Consider the following 20053-nt stretch of genomic DNA (forward strand, 5'->3'; position numbering starts at 1 on the left):
AAAATAACTTACAGCTGCTCTTTTGGCAAATTCAAGATGGAGTTGATCAATTCTTTCTAAGATACGTTCAGCTTCCTGTAAGTTAGAAAACAAAATGAACTATCCATTTCTATTCTTCTGCATACAAATGATGTAAACAAAACTGAGATAAATTAAGAAGAACTATAACATTATTACACAATGTTTGTAGCACTGGTTATGTGTGCCCTGATAAAGCATATTTTATTAGACCTCAATTCACTTTCTATGATACAATTCATTTATTATCATCTGGTTTATTAATTTAATCAACACTATTTTGAAATCAAACAACAGTTTGAAAGAAATGTTAACACACTATTAATCTCAACTTACATCTAAACCCTCTCTTCGTTTCTGTGTGGACTGTCCTAATCTATCCCACTGGTCACAGATTTTCTAAAACAAAAAAACAAAACATTGTTGTTAAACATGCTTCAGAATTTTTAATATGAATGTAGACAGTAATGTTATTATAGATAATAACAGAAACACTCTTCTCAAAGTTAACTTCAACAAAAGAATCTTTAATATGAAGTACTTACTTGACATCGTGTGTTGACAGTTGCTACATCATGATAATCTAAGGCACTGAAATATATAATAAGTTTTATCATAAGTCTTTTTATTAATCACAGAATTAATTTAAGTACAATTTGAGTCACTGATTGACATTTGTATTATTGGGACACTATCTCATTTTACATGACCTAATTCACACTAAAATTTTCTCAAATTTATCATTAACATTTGATAAAGAAAACAAAATCAAAATACTGAAAATGAATTGAACGATTTTTGCACTGATACTCCTTTCAGAGATTCAACTCTCACAATAAAATTTTTTGTAGTATTGCAACCAATTCAAATACCTGCAAATGATGATCAGCAGTTTAACTACATCAGATAATGACAACATCTAGCAAATTGGACCAATCAGGTCACAAAATATATGCTCATAAAAATGTGTAACATTTTAGGCAATACAACTAAAGGTCTTACTTTAATTCTTGTGCAATGGCTGCTATTTGTTCAACTCTGTCTTGGTGAGCTGCTAAATCACTCTCAAAAGCTTCATGTTTCTTTTTCATAGCCTGCATTTAATAATACATAGTTCATTCTATTAAGTCCATTCAATTATGAAATCAAGTAATCACAACTTAATAAGAAAACCCATACATTTTTCCTTTAAAAAAAATGTCTAATACAATAAAATATTGTACCAATGATCCCAAAGGGCAATCAAATTCAAAATCCTTAATTAATACAAATTACAATATCAATTGAAAATCTACATTTCTCTCACATACCAATATGAATTGGAATTAAGACTCACCTTAAGTTCATTTAATCTACACTTTTTATAATCTCTACTTTCTAACATATCTTCTTTACCAACAGCCCATTCTTCATGGATTTCACATTTATGTCGGAATTTCTGGGCAAGATGATCCAATCTTTCCAATCTGTATACAAAATAATGTAAATTCTACCACCAAACATGATTTTACAGACAATCAAGCAAGAAATATGAAAACATGTACTACTTAAAAGGGAATAAAACTGGTGATTAAAGGGGAACTACCAGTGTCTGAAACTGTGATATAGTCAGTTTTCATTTATGATTTTGTATGAACATGTCTCAGTATTCTATTTTGGAACTGTTGGAAGTAAAGCAAGGAATTTGATAGTCACATTTATCATGTCACTCCAGGAATAAACGGAGTAAAACTCCCATCAAAGTTAGGTAGCCCCATTAAAAACTTTTATTATTCATTTTCTCTTCTATCCAGATATAACTTGTGTAACCTTGGTTGGATGAATCAAGTGATTCATATCAGTGGTGGAAACTGTAACCATTTTACAGGGATGCCCTCTAGTAGAGTAGTATATTGTGTTATTATTTTATTAGTGGTTTGACTATTGGAAACTAAAGCATGTATTACAAACCTCTGTAATTCTGACAAGAGCCATTCTTCAAAGCCTTTCTCTGCCGACTCCAATCCTTTCCATGCATCAGCAATATCCTATAACATTTAAAAAACACATTGCCAAAAATCAACACCAAAACATTGGTAAGCCTCTAAGAAAACTATTTGAAAATCGTTTAATGTTTGATAACATCAGGGAACACAAACACACAGGAAATTACAACAAGTCAGACTCCAACATAAAATCTCAGCCAAAACATTAATTTAAGTTGGGCACCAACTAACTCTTAAGATGTTTCTTAAAACTGTCATTGTATAATGGTCGTTTATAATAAATGTTTTATTATTATTCAAATCAGTGATGATATAATTCTTTGTATTTCTGGCCATAATTAACAAAATAAAAATTCCTGTAAATCTAAAATTATGTTATAAATCCTGTAAATTTAAAATTACATTCTAAATTGTTGATCTGAGATAATCAAAGGAATCAATGCTATATATTCAAGTCTCTGAATGTTGTTTGAGGAATTTTTTAATACCTTGCAAATAACAATATTGTGAAGGTAGCATCTCTAAATGAAATGTCAGTCCAAAATGGTTCAATTCTGTTCAGTATTTACTGATGAATTAAAATTTTATCAACAATTGGCGTCCACTGCAGGAGACATATAGGATATAGTCAAACTTAAGCCTGCACAATATTCTGATGGGCCTCTTTTTAATCTGACTGAATCCAAGTTGGGAGAATATCTACTGTTTCTATATAGATACCATTTTAGCATGGATTATGTTGAGGAAATTTGGACTTTTTCCCCAAAACTGCCAATGATGCATAAAGATTTCAATCAAATTCTTACCGAAACAAGTTTTCCCTCTGTTGGTATATAAGCTGGGCGGTTACTAAGTCTCAAACGTGTTTGTAAAGTATTAAAACTATTTTCTAGACGAGCTTTATCTTCCAACTTGGGTGGTTTATGTTTTCTTCTGTAATCACGAAATTCTTCTAATTTATGCTGTGTACCGGGCAATGTATTGTCTGTTATACGATTTTCTAACCATGGTTTTGTTTTTTTGATCCAAGCTAGAAGCTGAAATTAATGAAAATTAAATATTTTAACAAATTTTTAAATAAACAAGTTTATTTAAAAGGATAAAAAAAAAAAAATAGGCTGTCAAGTTTTCAAAGCTGTGTTCAAATAGTCGATCAGATAGTGACAAATATTTAAGGATTTTTATGCAGCAATTGTACTACATGAAATTTCATGCTGAAATTCTAAACTTATTACTAAATACTTACGTCACTGGCAAGTCTTTCATACTCTTCCATTAAACGTTCATTTTCTTGGTTAATTTTCAGAACTTTACAAATTCGGTTAGCAGCTGTTTCAGCCTATTAAATAGAAGTAAAAGTGATTTACAGCAACAGATATGTTTAACTCAAATTATAATTGTGAAAATTAAATCTCAGGTGATATGAATCACTCTTGAATTTTTTAATTATCACTAAATCTTTTAAAGTACCAATTTCAGATTTTCTAACCATGCTTTTGTTTTGTTTTTTACCTTAGCTAAAAGCTGAAATAGATGGAAATTAATTTTCATTCAATTATCAGTATTTTTTTTTTACTTAGAAATTAATAGATTTATTACCTGCTGAGCTCCAGAGAAGGCGTGGTAATATGATGAGACATAGGCCATAACTGAACGTTCATCTGGTTTAGCAGAATTAACCATGTCTATAATACAACAAAATTAAAACTTTATTATTATACCAAAAATAAGATCGGCAACAAAAAGTATGATCAATTGAATTTGACAAAATAGGAATGTTGAAAATCACTTTTTTATGGTGCAGACATGGGGTTTAAAATTTGGCTTCTAAATAGCTAGGATCAGTACAACTCCTAGATTTTTGTGAAATGAAATGAAATAAGGTTTAACATCCTACTGTTCTGGTCTGACTGGGCTAATGACAAACATACGACACACAGTGTGCAATGAGGTAAATTTTGTCCGAACAGCTGCACTACAGTCTATTCTTATATAAAATTCCAAATGCTAAGGCATCTTTAACGGGCACATCAATGTGTACCTGGGACATCATTTTTTTTGTCCCATCCGAACGACTCGACAGCTGTCAGGCCCTCCGTCCTACACCACTGAGAAGGGGAAACCACACCGGAAAATCCTGAGGAACTTTCTCAGCCAACACCGGGATCGAATCTGTGATCTCCAGGCTAGCGAGCCAGTGTCTTACTTAGCCACCGTGGCTCCCTAGACTTTTGTCCAAATACAATAATAATTTAATATACCTAGGTTGACACCTGAACTCTCAAAAAATGTGCTATTATGTTAATTCAAGAGGGCATGAGTAGGCCTACCATAGCCACTGTAAGCAGCATTGCAACTAAAGTGTTGTGTGTGGCTGCTAGAAGTGGACACTCACGTTACTAACTTTTGATTTTTACTCCTTGTGCCTCCTATGTTTCACTGTAAAGTAAAGCTGTTATGACCTCTGTTGGTTTATGTTTGCGTGTGTCGGTATATGTCAATTCTAAAATCTTGTAAAAAAAAATCAGATTGCCAATTTCTTGAAATTATGTTTCAATTATATGAAATGATTCTTATTATTCAATATTACCTTCTGGATCCAACATTCTAGGAATATCCAAATATTTCTCTGCGATATCAAAGGCTGTGTTTAAATTCTCTAATGGATTTTCCTACAATAAATGATGCAAGGAACATCTTCATTATTAGTACTACCTCAAAAATATATTATATGTTACTTTACTACAAGATCAATGTCACAACATGGGTACTACTTTCAATCATCAACATGTATTTCTACTGTTATCTAAATAAAGGATTTGGATTTCAGGCTTTGTCTTAAGGAATGGTCTATACAAAGTATTTCTAATCAGTTTGATCATTAGCAGACTTTCTTCTTTTTCAAATTTAATTTTAAATGTTCAACCGCTTCGTAGCTAATTCAAGATAAGCTTCTGTTCAATCTCTGAACAATGCTATGTATTGAGTTCATTTTAACTTCAATATTCAAACTTCAATATTTAATAATCGTCAAGTAATAATACTTCATTTTGGAGAGGTCAAGAAGCTGGAATACTAAAAATCTATTATGATTTGCTTTTGTGAAAGGGTTACATTCATACAATTCATGTAAAATATAGATTTAAACCTACATGTAGATGATAATAACAATGGGCATAAAATCAGCTATCAATCTAAATTCTGTGAGGAAATCTACAACTAATATCATGCAAAGAGGCTTTAGGAAATTCACACTACAACTAAAAAGAAGGCAAGCTTGTCATAAAAATGATAAAAGCTTTGAGGAGAGACAGAATGAAATAAAGTGATTCAGACTTGAAATCATGTTCAGTTTTAAGTAGTGAGAGTTTAATTGCTAACCACGGTGAATTTTCTAATAGTCATAACTTTATCAACTTTAATTCTTTTTCATTTTAAAATATGTAAAATTTAACTTTATAATCAAAATATTCATCCAGAATAGATCTTGAATAAGTATAAAATAAAGTTTTTTCTTTTATAACATTTTTTTCATTTTAATACATGGAAAGTGAAAGGGGATGTATGGAGGAACAGTCCAGTGACTTCATATAAATGGGAAGAATTCTAAATTATGAATGTGAAAGAAACAACAAGACACCCCAATAACCCCAACACCAATATGAAATAAACCACATAAATAAGTGTTTTGGAAAAGGAAAATAAACAAAATCAAAAAGAGAAACAATTATATCTGTTAAATAAGACAACATGCTGTTTATAGAAGAAATAAATTGAAAGCTCAGTTTGGAATCCTACCTATAGACTGTTACCTAAAATAATGAACTTATGTAACAAGAGACAAAATTGAAGAGCTTACATTATTTATACCTCTCTCCTAAGCCACTGAAAATCTTACATAGATAACATGTGAATAAATCTATTTGATTTAAAAGGTGATCTGAAATCAGATGATTATTTTTATTAATTCATACTGGTTGACTTATTTTTCTAGACCCATGATTGTTTTTACAATATGTTCTACTTTCGATATTTTTTTTAAAAAGTGTAAGCTGTATCTTTACTTTCATTAAAAAGATCTGATTCTTAATTTATGAAAATGCTCATTTATCAAAAGTCCAAAAAGCCTTGAGCTTGTATACTGAAATGAAGAATGGTGCTGTAAATGCCTGTTTTGTCAATAACAGGATGTCTTGAATGGTCCCAATTTGTTTTCATATTTACGGGCTACTTCCTACTACAATAACCGATATTTAATGACTGAATATCATGGAGGATGAACTTGTTGAGCCTAAAGACTCACCTTAGATAACTTATGGTAATCTATAAGATCGGGGCGATGCCTATGAATCAAGGCACAGAAGGCCAACCCATCTTTAAAGCTGCAGAAGATAAAGATTATCAGCACATGCAAAAGAGAAATTAATTTTCTAAAGAAACAGAAATAAAGAGTAGTTTTTTCTGTGTCAAAGAATTTTGCGAGAGAAAATATCCACCTTATACCAAAAATGATAAATTTAGAACTGTAAATAGAGTATCCACAAAAGTCATAATAAAAAAAACCCAATTAAAACAAGAAAAAACTACTCGAGAATAAAAGGGAGCAATTGTTAGAAAAGGAAGTCCTTGTGCAAAGATCACAAGATTTTATAGAGTATTTTACCCTTGATAACTTGTAATAATCTAAAAGTTCAGGACGATGCCTGTGGATTAAGGCACAGAATGCTAAACCATCTTTCCAGCTGAAAAATGTGAGTTTAATTATGTCAGAATTTCATATAAAAATGCCTATATTTTACCGCTCTTCATACATGATTTATTACAAATGACATTTACAGTACGTATATTATAAAGTACGTATATTATAAAGTATGTATGTCTCTAGTGAAAGAAAACACTGTGGTACCTACCATTCCTTGTTTTGAAATCATGATATGAAAACTGATATCAGTAATTATTTAAACTGGTTCTACTGTTTAACAAAACTGTGACCAGTCAACGGACGAACAGTTTACATCCAAATGGCATAACTTCATCGAACGTTGCAATTCAGTAAAACCATCAGAGTTACCCCCCCCCCCCCGTTGCAAAGTCACGATTCTACTCACACCAGCCTGGTATAACTGTATGAGGACTTAATTCTGTGTCACTCAATTGCAATTCCATGAATACATAGCATTCTGGAATCCCGGCCATGCATCCTCTGCAAGTGTCAGTAAGCAAATACTGTATATAAGTTAAAATTATGCCCATACAATACCTGAGATGGAAATTTTGAACATTAACATTCTTATATGGGGCTGTCTTTCTTTGACACCATAATAATAGACCTTCTTTAGCTGTTAATTCTGAAAACATAAATGAAAATTTCACATATTTGATCAAAATATTACCAATATCATAAGTGTAAATTTGGATTTAGTTAATACAATTTTAATGTTGACTTAGGATAAGATTAAAAGTTACAATTGTGGGAATCATAATTTGTTTGAAAAGGGGTATTTTCCTTCTTTATTAATCTTAAAATATGGTCTTTTCTTATTAATATTAGTAGGTGCAGAGCTTGTAAAACTTACCTTCTACTGTGATATCTTGAATAGCAAATCTCAAAATAATAGTCCAAATCATACCTAATGTCATTTTAATATTACCATCTACGATTTCTGTAAGTACACAAAAGTATAACAAAATATTAGCTTATACTTATACTACAAATTTGTAGTCACTATCTAAATGTATAACAAAACACTAACTTAGCTTTACTCATACTCTCTTTCAAATAAAAATATCACAGCATTGTCTTTAATGTCTAGGCCTTTCTGCAAACTAACTCTCAGTTAATAGTGGTGCTGGCTGGTTTTTGACCATATATAGTAAATGCCAAGTCATCAAATCTTTGTAAATACTGAAGGGAATTGAACCATTTAAGGCCTATATTCATTTTGGAAATGTAAGTTTCCCAATATGGAAGTTTGCAAGGTATTTAAAATGATGATCAGACTTTAAGCCTGTTACAATACATTGCAATCAAGTCACTTTACATCACTAAGCTAATCATATGAAATTTTATATTTCCATGTCTTCAAAAAAGTAACTTGATCTCTAATTCTCACTAAATTACTTTGACTAAAGCCCTAATAATAAATGGTTTATCTCATAATACCCAGAGTGTTGGGGTAAAGTGGCACAACATAAAGAGAACATTTTTGAATGGACAGTTGTTTTAGCACCTAAAAGTCTTCAATGGATCCAAAACTTTTCAAGTATTTTGTACAATGAAAATTAGCAGGTAGAAAATATCACTACTTTCTTAAAATCGTGTTAAAATTTGTTGTTTGAAATGAAATGAAATTGGGTTTAACGTCCTACTGTTCTGCTCCTAACCTGGGCTAATGAGGACGGGCATACACCATACAGTGTGCTATGAGAGAAATTTTGCCCGGGCAGCGGCGCTACGGCCTACTCTTATATCGAATTCCAACTGCCAAGGGATCTTTTACGTGCACGCCAACGTGTACACGGGACTTCGGTTTTTTGTACCATCCGAATGACTAGACAGCTGTCCTTGTCAGGCCCTCCATTCTGCATCACTGACAAGGGGAAACCACGCCGGAAAATCTGGATGAACTTTCTCGGCCAATGCAGTGATCGAACATCGGACCTCCAGACTAGCGAGCCAGCGTCTTACCCATGTGATCCCTAAAAATTTGTTATTTAAAAAGGTTAACTTTATAAACTGTTCTGAACATGTTAAGCTATATCTATATTTTAAAATTGTGTTAAAATTTGTTATTTAAAGAGGTTAACTTTATAAACCGTATTGAACATGTAAAGTTATACAGTATTTATAAGCGTGTTCATGTATGTAGAAACCTATAAATAAACTTTGATCTTGTTCAACCCACAGACCGTGTACACTGAGGCTACATGTAATCTCTATGGTAACTAAATACTGTGTACACCAAACTTCCCAGTTAAAAAGAAATATGTTTTTGTTTTCATGAATTTAATATTTTTTAAACGAAGCAGTGTAATATCCAGTAAGATTTAAATTAACCATTTGAAATCTGGTCAATTACTCAATTGAATACCAAAATGGCACCAGTAACAGATTTGACTTTAGTAGTTCACAATTTATAAAATCCATTATTCCCATTTCTTTCTTCATCTCACTGAGAACAGCTTTGATGAAATTCTAGACTTACATTTATAAATAATCACTATGCCATACTGTTCTTACCTTCTGCACCTATGGATACAAGTTTCACACCTTTACTAGCTATATAATCTAATGCTTTATTTACGTTGGCTATTTTATGGAACCTCATTTTGCCACGGTCAGGTTTAGGTAACTGCTCCCCTGAAATTACTTCTAATAAAAGCATAAGTTTGAGACCATTTCGAAAATCCTCTTCTATGTTTTCTATGGATGTACCGGCTTTCCTTAAATGTGAATTGCACCATGCTGTGAATGTCTGTAAGTAGAAGAAAACAGTTCAAATATTAAATTTTCTAAACATTTGAACGTCGTCATAATCTCAAAATGAAAAAAAAATGGGTGGACAGGCAACGAAACAAGCGCCAACAACAGCTAAGCCGTCCAGACAGTCAACAAGGGTTGTCGCATATTTCTTCGGGGTGTTCCCACTTTGCCGGCAGGCTTTGATGTCAAATTTTGCCGCTAATCCAGAGTTAATCCTAGAACAATGGTGTTATAAACTATAGTCCATATCTTTTTTAAGAATAAAACTGTATTGATTTTAACAAATTTAACTGTTATTAAATAACATTAAATAATTTACACCTATAAAAATGTATTGATTTGAACAAATTTAACATTTATTAAATAACATTAGATAATCTACACATATATCATATGCATTACAATTTACACATTTACCTATTATTAAACAGCATTATATAATTTATAAATAAATGCCTTACAACATAACAATTATTTTACAGCCCCAGGCACTAAAAAGGAAATATTTGTTCCATACTGATTTACACTTAAAGTGCCATTTAATAACTGTGTTTTCAACAGGGCTCTATAAAAGTTGAGAGTGCCTGCGCACACACTTGAAAATGTGCCTGCAGGGTCATACTGAAACACAGGGATGTAGCCAGAATTTGGTGAGTGGTGTAAAAATATATTTGGCGAGCGGAGGGAGGCGAAAAAAATTTTGGGAGGGGGGCGTGGTCTTTTATGAAAATTAAACCCTTCTTGGTGTATTTTCAGAGCATCTGCTGCCTTTAGTATTTGGTTCAATGCAAATCAAATTTCCATTTATATATTCAAATTTTACCAAATTCACTTAATTTTCATCAATGATACAGGGATCTAAAAACTTTTTGACACCACCAGACTGAGCATAAAATTGTCCCGCCCCACTCTTGTTTCTCTGGATAGATAAGTTTAGGACCTTTCGGTATTTGTTGTTTTGTTGGGTTTTTTTCAAATATTACTTTATTACTTTGAGATTAAAAACGGTGTTTGTGTTTTATTTGAGTACAACGAATTATGACAACAGGTAGATATTGATAATTAAAAGGCAATGTCTATTTTGCCGGCAGTCGCGCTCTGATTGGTTCATTTTCACTTCCGTTTGACATGCGCAGTTCTCTTATTCCTGGACTTAGCAGTTTTCGCTTTGGCAATGATGCCGGCTTTTTCAACTCGTGGGCTACTTTGCCGACTGACATTAACCCATAGCCAAAACCCGAACCCTAACCCAACAGTTCTATTTGTCTTTTGTCTAACATTACTTCTTTCTCCGTTTCTTATCAAGGGACGGAATAGCCATTCTTGAATTTCTATGGTAGAAACTTTTAAAAGAAAATTAGATAATAAATGTAAATTGTAGAAAAGCATTTATAGAGGATATTTGTTGTTTTAGAGTGAATAACATATTTTATTTCATCGAGAAGCAAGAAAACTTATATTTTCACGAATGCGTAGCATGAGTGAAAATATAAACGTTTTCTTGCTTAGAGATGAAATAAAATATGTTATTCACGACAAAACGACAAATGTTCTATTTATTTTATGATTTTACAATCATTTTAGGTAAAAACAACATGGACTACTGCTAGGCAGTGGAATAACACTTTTATTTCACTGATAAAACGCGGTATTCCACTTACTGATCATAAAATAAAGAATATTATTCTATTTTGGTCGAGGGCGCATTTCTGCAGATTTTGTTTTTTAATTTAAGTACTAAGACTGTCAGTGGTTTTTGTTTTTCCCGTAAAATCGTGCTTCTGCGCCGAACTTGAAAGACGGAGTAGTCAAAATGGTGCACTATATCAAGAATCGCACAACAGCGCATGTCAAACGGAAGTGATGGAAGTAACGGCAAAATAGCGTAAACAGAAGTTTTGCCGGTGCCGGCAAAATAGACACTCTCTAATTAAAACACGTATTATTTGACTTGTTTGTAAAGTTGTTGTACGTGTCTCACGAATATTATTATTATTACGGTGGAATGAGTATCAGGTCAGGCAGAAACTGAGAAAGCTCTCATCGTCCTCCTAGTCCTACTCTCGGGCCGTAGCAAATCCACGGTCAACACAGGTAAGAAATAAAATAAGAAACATCGTGAAAATTTGCAGGCACGTGTTGGACAATTACGACATTCAAACCTTTAACATTGGAGTGCCGTAAATTGGTCTGGGTGACCTATTTACGGCAAATAAACAAAGACCGTAGAATAATTGTAAAATGAATAGACCTACATGTAGGCCTACACTTCTTCTAAGTATAAATAAACAAAATACCAATACATATTTCTTTAAACTAATTTGGGATGATAGGGTCTACTACGGCACACAAAAATAAATTATGCCGTGACAGACATGGTTTGCGTACGTCGGCTTTAATTGCCGTGGTAAATTTCGAGCGCCGAGTTTGTGTACAGAGAAGGACGAAGGGGTTTAAATACGACTGGGCGGCTTTCTTCGATTTTTTCTTTGTGCTGGGCGGCAAGTGGCTACATTTTTTTAAATGTGCCTGCAAAAAAGTTTTTTTAAAGCAAATGTGCCTGCGCACGCCGTGCGCATGTGCGCGGAAATATCGATGCCTGGTTTTCAAATGGTCAATTCTTGTATCAATTTGTCTATATTTCCACACAGATCGACCATCTATTTATATTAATATAGTGAATTGAATTCATGTTTGAAGGCATACGCCGGCATGAACTGTGTTCAAAATGTCATTAATTTTATTAAGACTATTAAGAGGGATTAAGACCTCATTAACACTGAACACTAGTGAACAGTTAGTTCTTGAGTGACTACTTTTAAACAGAGTATAGTTTTAAGATCAATTAAAGGATTAACAGTCTGCCGGCATAGTGGGAACACACCTTTTCTTCTTTTTTCAGTAAGGAGAACATTTACAACACATGAAAATTTTATTACGAGTAATAACCCATTAAGTAATTATCTGAAATCATTAGAATTTGTTTCAATTGTTTGTCTCATGACCATGAACAATTCATATTAACTTTAGCCTCTAGCATCCACAAAACTTTTCAAAGTGATAAAGGGCCATAACTCTGGCAGTAATTATCGGAAATCGTTGAAAATCAAGAGGCTTTTTTGTCAAATGACCTTAAACACTGTGTATACATTTAAAGTCAATCGGATATTAACTTTAGCCTCTAGATTGTCCACAAGATTTTTCAAAGTGATTAAGAGCTATAACTCTGGCAGTAATTATCGGAAATCGCTGAAAATCAATAGACTTCTTCGTCTCATGACCTTAAACACTGTGTATAAATCTAATCAGATATTAACTTTAGCCACTACAGCATCCACAAGCAATTGTGGACACCGGGTGTATAAAAGTCAGGAAAGCCGGCCTGGAAATAAGGCACCATTCACAGACATTGTCAATGTCAGGAATAAATTTGGGATCTGTCAGACACAATTTCTTCTTGTGATTTTACTTAAGTGTATCACCAGAATTGCTTTTTTGCATGGTCCAATGAGTCAATTCCCCACATCTGGTGAAATATTCTTAGTGGACTAATACTAAGATTATTTGGAAAGAAGCTACTGTGTGTCGGATGGGAAGTAAATATATAAATACAAAGTTTGTAATATATTTTCATAAATATTTATCAGATTTGTAGTGTGGGATTAGAGTGTACTAGCAAAGTTGTGATATGTACAGTAATCGATGGTGTGGAGAACGTAGAATTTACATTTTATAATAATATTAAATATTTATTTAGATGAGCTAACAGCTTATCGCCTGTGTCCGACACTAATGACAACAATCAATCATACTAGTCTTCTGAAGAGGCATCTTGACATGTACAATTTACTAACAAGTAACTACTTATTATGACTAAAAGAAAAACTCTCTATCTTGCAGGGTCATTTAAGGTGACTTAACTAATGCAGGGAAGCAAACCTAAATCAGCTAACACTATGGTATTGTGTTTCTAGACAAGTTTAAAGAGCTAGAGCTCCATTTGAAAACCCCTGAATCATTAACCTGGATAACCTGTTTGACAATCCACTCAGTAAAGGTTAACCATGGTCTGTCTATTCCTATATCAAAATATGTTGTTTTTAGTAGACCACTAGACTATAAAATGTTAGTACAAATAGATTAATGACAAATGTTCAACTGTCACAGTATACAAAGACAATGAATAAAACATGAATTGTCAATCATAGCCTACATGTATTGAAATTTTAGGTCAAAATGAAAGACATCTGGAAAGGAAGTCTTTTAGAGTCTATACTAGTAAGATTCTAAAAATATGTAACCTTATTTATAATAGAGTGAAAGTTGTTTATTTAACACACAGTCACAGAAATACTGCATTCAAAAATATTACTGTTATTTTTTTTTCTAGTTTTCACATTCCAATTTTCATATTATGGCTGTGCAGCAAAGGGTTAATCTGACTTTATTTTAAAGTAAACTAATATTGATGTCTTTATTTGTAATTTTTATTCAAATATCAATACTCGATTTGACCACCTCTTTTAGTATCAGAAGATTTTACTGTTGTGTACAGGTGTTCACATAATCATATACAATGTTGGTAGGCTTACATTATACATACATATATCATGTTTAATTATATTCATGATATATGTTTACAAGTAGAGCTATAGATAACTACTCCATGTGGTTTATCATAATACAGATACACTAACAGGTATAGCACAATGTACATCTTAACACGATAGATGAATTCGTGTTTGATGGGTTGTCTGCCTTAGCCGTCAAGTGTAAGGAATGTCAGTAATTTTATGTCTATTGATTCGACAATCAAAATAAGAATCATAAGAAACCGTTTGATGAGTTAAGTAGACAGTATTAGATAGGTGTTAGGAGAATATGACTCAGAGGAATTGATTTTGTCTTGAATACCTGGCTCTCAGGCCAGCATTAGATTTAGAGGAGGTTTGCCATTTTTGGTCATAGTGCATCCATGTTGTAACAACTTAAATTACATTATGACAAATTTATTGTTCTTGATTTGTTTACAAATGTTTGGATTTGATTTTGTGTTTCCTCCTCCACTACACACAGCAACAATAAAATAACTGTCCTCCAATTACTTCATTGTGTGTTTTTTTCTAGTCATTCCCAAAGAAGCCCAGAGCAAGTTATTTATAGTTTCTATTTCTAGCTCCAATGTGAGGTAAGCATGCGTGGAGGTGTATTGCTTGCTTAGTGTGGTCTAGTTCTGGAATAAAGACATATGAATTAGATTAGTAATATACAAGTACCCAAGCATAAATATCTCCACTTTATCTCAATATCTATATAATATATATATTATCATCTTGCCTTTGTAAAACGTAGTTAACCTACACATGTACAGGTGGCCAAAATGAACATAGCAAGACTTAAACATGTTGCCAACATAATATTTAATAGTTTATAGATTAGTCATTTAAAATGAAGAATAAATTTCCTAGTATTATTTGATTACACATCTATTGTTAACTGAGTGTCTCCTAATCGCATACCAATGTAACACATCACTGCAGTTTTCAATTTATAACAAATATGACAAAGCCTGTGTCATTTGGGACTGCCCAGTGCCCAGTCATATTTCTCCTTGGTGTTGCATTTTTTTTACTCATTGTAAGCCAAAACAGTCTATATACATAAAGCTGGTGGTTATTAAATACTGTTAATATCTTTTGGGTACAGTGTATATTGTCTGATGGGTTGGGCAGACAAAAAGTATAACACGTGCTGTTTAAATCATATAAGGTTTGTCATTGAGTCAAGTGGAATGGTTTCAATTCCCAGCTTGTAATAAGTAACAAGAAGTAGAATCGCTTGTCCAACCTCATGGGTTTTCTCCGGGTCCTCCATCTTCCCCCAACTGCTAAAGACAGTGCAATCGATTTATTGAAATAAAATTGAACCACATGTTTTTCTCTAATTCACTTAGTTTGTGTTAGGTGGTTGTTGTACCACATTCCCTTCTCCCTGTATTGTCTGGATTAGGGCCATAAATGATACATTGATTATTGATAGATAAGGAACCCTGGATATTTTTAAGACGATATAAATTCCTATCCAGTGCTTCTTATCAAGGTAACGAAAGGCATGTCTAAGCCAACATCAATTGCCAATAAATAGTGCAGCTAAACTAAACACTACAGACATATCTTTGATTTTTCTAGAGAAAAGTTTAGTGACAAAATGAAAGTGAAAATAAGATGCAATCGCACATTTAGTTCAGACAGCAGGAAATTCTTTTACAACATGTTACAAGCGTGGCATATTTCTGCACTATCTAAATCCTTTAGTATTTTTATCGCTTTTTTCTAAATGCACTTCTTAAGACAAATATTTATAGCGACATGCATACAAATGATATTATATTATAGTTATTTATAATTCTATAGTGTTTCAAATTAAGAATCATAATATACGGAAATCTACAGAATTATGTTACCCTGATTCTAACCTCAACACATTACATGGTTCAAGATACAGGGAAAACAGACTTTTACTCACAGGCTGTTATTTTTTCTTTATGAATTATTAATGTCAACATGTAAAATCTTGCATAATATGTAGAGATTTTATCAGTAAGTCCTCATTATTTAGCTGAATTCTGAAGGTGAAAATATAATTATCATTTTGGCAACTAGCTCTACGCTGTTTGATCTTTGACATACAAATGTACCAGGAATCCTTGAATTTATATTTTTTTGTGTTTGTTTCCTAAGTTCTAAGCAAATAAAAAATCATGGCCAACCCTATCAATGCAGTCAAACACAAATTTGCTAAGTTTTACACCAAGATAACATTTAATGTGTATGTGTCTAACTTTCTAAACTAATACTTCAATATTTTAACACCCGTGCGGACTTGGATAAGTTGACTTCTCAATGGATACAAATTTCACAACATTGCCTTTGTTACATTGTGCATATAAATCTGACATTGTCAAGGAATCTAGGACTGTGTAATTGAGCAGATATTCCTCAGCTTTGCAAATATTTAGAGACAAATTAACAGAGACTAGAGTACATCACAGTTTTCATATTTTTTTAAAAACAATATATTCCCTTGAATCCATATTAATCATACATTATGCAAGAGCTAAATCTGTCTATTGCAGGTCTTTCTTTAGGCCTGAGATTTTATCTAAATTATTAATTAGTGGATTATGAGCCGATTTACTGCATAACTTTCCTTCGCGATTTAACGATTAAATGGATTATCGAGACTATGCTGTTTATCGTACTGACTTTAGTAATAATGATCGAGGTTAGACGGAAATTTCAATCGCTTAGTTCTCGGTTCATAGTGGATCAATTTGAATGAAATTTTCAGCAAATTGCCTTTACATTATCTAGTTTTTAACTATGAGAGTGAGAACTGCCAACTTATTATCGAATCTCCCATAATGACAATAATGTATCTTAATATTGATAATTTTTTCATTCATACAAAAAAAAAGACAAGTTTGTCAAGAGTTTTCTCAGAAATTTCAGTCTCTTGCTAAAACAATGATTGCCTATTTGTGATTACTATAAAGTTGTGTGTCACTGCAACCAAATTTTTTGTGCAGCAGCCCTCTCCTAGGATTTATTTCAAATTAATAAAATGAAAGTATGCTCTAACTGACATTTTTAAATACTGCACTATAAATTCTCTGACTACTCTCCTATGCTTTACAAAGTCCATGGAGTATTTAACATTTTGCTATCAGGTTCCCAGAGTCAAGTCAACATTACATGATATCAAGATCAAGAGTGATTAGCTTATACATGTAGGAAACATTAAACAGTATAATTTCTGTTTTCAGAAGTTTTTCACATGGAACTAGGGTCAACTTCTTATGCAGAATCAAATATCGCCAAGTAAGCTTATTAGTATTTGTGTCTAATACAAGTTAGTAACATACATCTAGTAATAGGATAATGAAATGCAATTAAATCTATACCACATGTAAATCAGGAGATTATGTGCTAACTGTAAAATTAGAAGCTGTCAGCAAGGTAAGCTTATACTTATATCAAAGCTTATGAATTAAGTTCACAAGTCAGGCATGTATGTTGGCAGACCTTTACTTTCGTTAATTTATGCCAAGTCATCAACAAATTTACTTCCACTAGCTTGCATTAACATACCTGACACGTTTTATTTTAGACACCATTTATATTAATCTGTATCTAGTCAACTGAGATGTTTCAATTTTAAATGTTAGTTTAATTTCAATTCCAAGTGTTTTTCAAAGCAAACATGAACACAAATTTGATAAAAATTTCTGTAAGAATAATTTTTATCCAGTTAACTGTTTATGCAAAAGTTCTATTATGACATGCACATACATGTACATATATCTTTTAAAAGAAAAAAAATATATAAATTCAATTTAATTGTTTCAATTAAAAAACAAAACAATTTATACAATATACAGTTATATAGATTTGTATAGAATAAAGTGTGTTCAAAATACATATGTAGTAAACTAGTATGATGTACTAAACATTTTAAACTAACAACAAAATTATCATTACGGTACATAAAACACATTATAATTACGAAAATTATTTTCATTAAGTTCATTCGCTACTCTAATTACTAATAGTATATTGTCTTTAACATTTGATCAAAAGGAGTTGGGATTCCTAGGCAATATAGATCCATTTTTTGTTTAGTCTAGTATGGTTTCATTTGATTTGAATAGGGTATTTCTATCTGTTATTTACATTTCAAACAGTTTTACTAGTTAAATCAGTTAGGTTGATATTTCTTTATGTGTATTGTAATCATTCACAAAATCATTATCATCAGTTTTTTTTATTTCCAACTTTAAACTACACTTTGAATATAAATCTGTACATTCTTAGTATTCTTACATGTACATTACCGTAATTTCATACATTCTGATGCACAAACTAATATTACTTTTAATCAATTAAAAACTTACAAATCAATGAAACCTACTATTTAATTTCTTTATATCACTACCAGTAGTTTCTATTTGAAATAAGCGTATTCTAAGAAGAGAGTTAACACTTTGTTTGCTTTATTTTGCAGTCAAATTTAACAGTATGTACTACAGTACCATTGTTTATTTTATTATCTGTATCACCATGCCAACTGAGTTATATAGTTTTATTTATTAAACTTTTGTTAAGTGTTAATATTTGAATGACTGCATAGACAAAAGGTCATCCAGGGAACTTACCTCTTGTGTTTGTGACCAAAATTCACTCAAATTAAAATACAAATTGGATATTATTAGAACACAAAATAAAATTTATTCCCCATCTCACATATATAGAGTAGGCCACCGGTGGAATACATGCCCTTTAGGTCAAAAAATCTGACATCGAGTCAAGCGGCATGGCTTTAATAACAAGCTTGTGCATGACAAAAAGTAAGGTTGACTGTCCAACCATATGGGTTTTCTCCAGGTCATTTGGTTTTCTCCCACAAAGACCCCAACATACAAGCAAATTATTGAAATAAAACTTTACCATGTTACTCCCAAAATGAAAGAGTTTGTGTTGAGTGGATGTTAAATTCTATTTCTCTTTCGAAATCTTAGAGACAAATAAGGGTCAAAAAGTAACATTAATCATTGTACCGGTAATTAAAAGAGCCATCCTAGATATACTTTTAAAGTTTTAATGAATAAAACTGGTTAAAGATGCATTATGTAAGATTTAGATACAGAGCTGGCTGTTCTTGTAATAATAGTTCAAAAATAGATACTGGTAATGCAAATTACTTTATTATGAGCCGAGTTATCACTGTTTAAAGTTTTGACAAGATGTGTCACAGATTGTTTATTAACATAACAAAATTACTCCATATTCGAGACTTGGCCTTGATTTGCCATTTTTAAATTAAATCATTAAATGGTGACAGTCATGTGAATAAATGTCTAAATAATAGTTTATATAATATAAAGAACTGTAGATTTAGCTATTACATAATGCATCTTTAATTTAGTGTGAAAGATCTGCCACGACATTTATTCCAAAGTCAAGTATAATTATCTGAAACTCTTTGATAGTAATTTAAAGAAATACAAACTACAGTGCTAGTAGTGTCTGAATAACCATGTCACTAATCTTGCCACAGCATGAATGTCACATTTATCACCACACTCACTCCACAAAAACAATAGAGTAGTTAAAAATTCTTCATGTGAGTTAATAACTCAATATTTAGACAAAAAGTAAATAAACCTTTTCTTTACATTTTTGTGTTTGTTTCTCATACTTATTTCCACTTGCATCATTATTTACATTATGACTACTCCTTTAATGAATATTAGATTTTTAAAAATTGTCGTCAATTTAAATGATTTCCTGATTTGCAATTATTATAACTAGTACCGGGTATTCAAAATTTATACTAAATATCACACAACTTGACGGATAGTTTATATAGATTAGTTTTGTAATATAAAAATGGTTGAAATTCTTCAAATTTCATCCACAATGAATGATATTGTTTCATATATTAGACTGATCACTGATGTCACACAAATCAATAACAATGCTATCAAACAAATGGTTGTATTACAGTA

General features: G+C 31.9%; 1 protein-coding gene across 2 annotated transcripts in view; it reads right to left on the bottom strand.

Annotated features, from left to right (window-relative positions):
* LOC126822494 (alpha-actinin, sarcomeric) overlaps nt 1–20053 on the bottom strand; it is a 33824-nt gene that overhangs the window by 10085 nt on the left and 3686 nt on the right. Inside the window, exons 2-15 of one of the 2 annotated variants that reach the window (XM_050551420.2) lie at nt 9244–9478; nt 7580–7666; nt 7264–7351; nt 6307–6385; nt 4594–4675; nt 3603–3688; nt 3250–3342; nt 2810–3040; nt 1969–2045; nt 1355–1484; nt 1021–1112; nt 564–609; nt 355–417; nt 13–75 (exon numbers count right to left, since the gene is read on the bottom strand). In XM_050551420.2, coding sequence (XP_050407377.1) covers nt 13–75; nt 355–417; nt 564–609; nt 1021–1112; nt 1355–1484; nt 1969–2045; nt 2810–3040; nt 3250–3342; nt 3603–3688; nt 4594–4675; nt 6307–6385; nt 7264–7351; nt 7580–7666; nt 9244–9478 — 1452 coding nt within the window. Of the gene's footprint in view, nt 1–12; nt 76–354; nt 418–563; nt 610–1020; nt 1113–1354; nt 1485–1968; nt 2046–2809; nt 3041–3249; nt 3343–3602; nt 3689–4593; nt 4676–6306; nt 6386–6666; nt 6746–7263; nt 7352–7579; nt 7667–9243; nt 9479–20053 lie in introns of both variants that reach the window. The other variant, XM_050551419.2, reaches the window with a different exon arrangement.

Source organism: Patella vulgata, chromosome 5, assembly GCF_932274485.2.
Source record: "Patella vulgata chromosome 5, xgPatVulg1.2, whole genome shotgun sequence".
Taxonomy (NCBI): Eukaryota; Metazoa; Mollusca; class Gastropoda; family Patellidae; genus Patella; species Patella vulgata.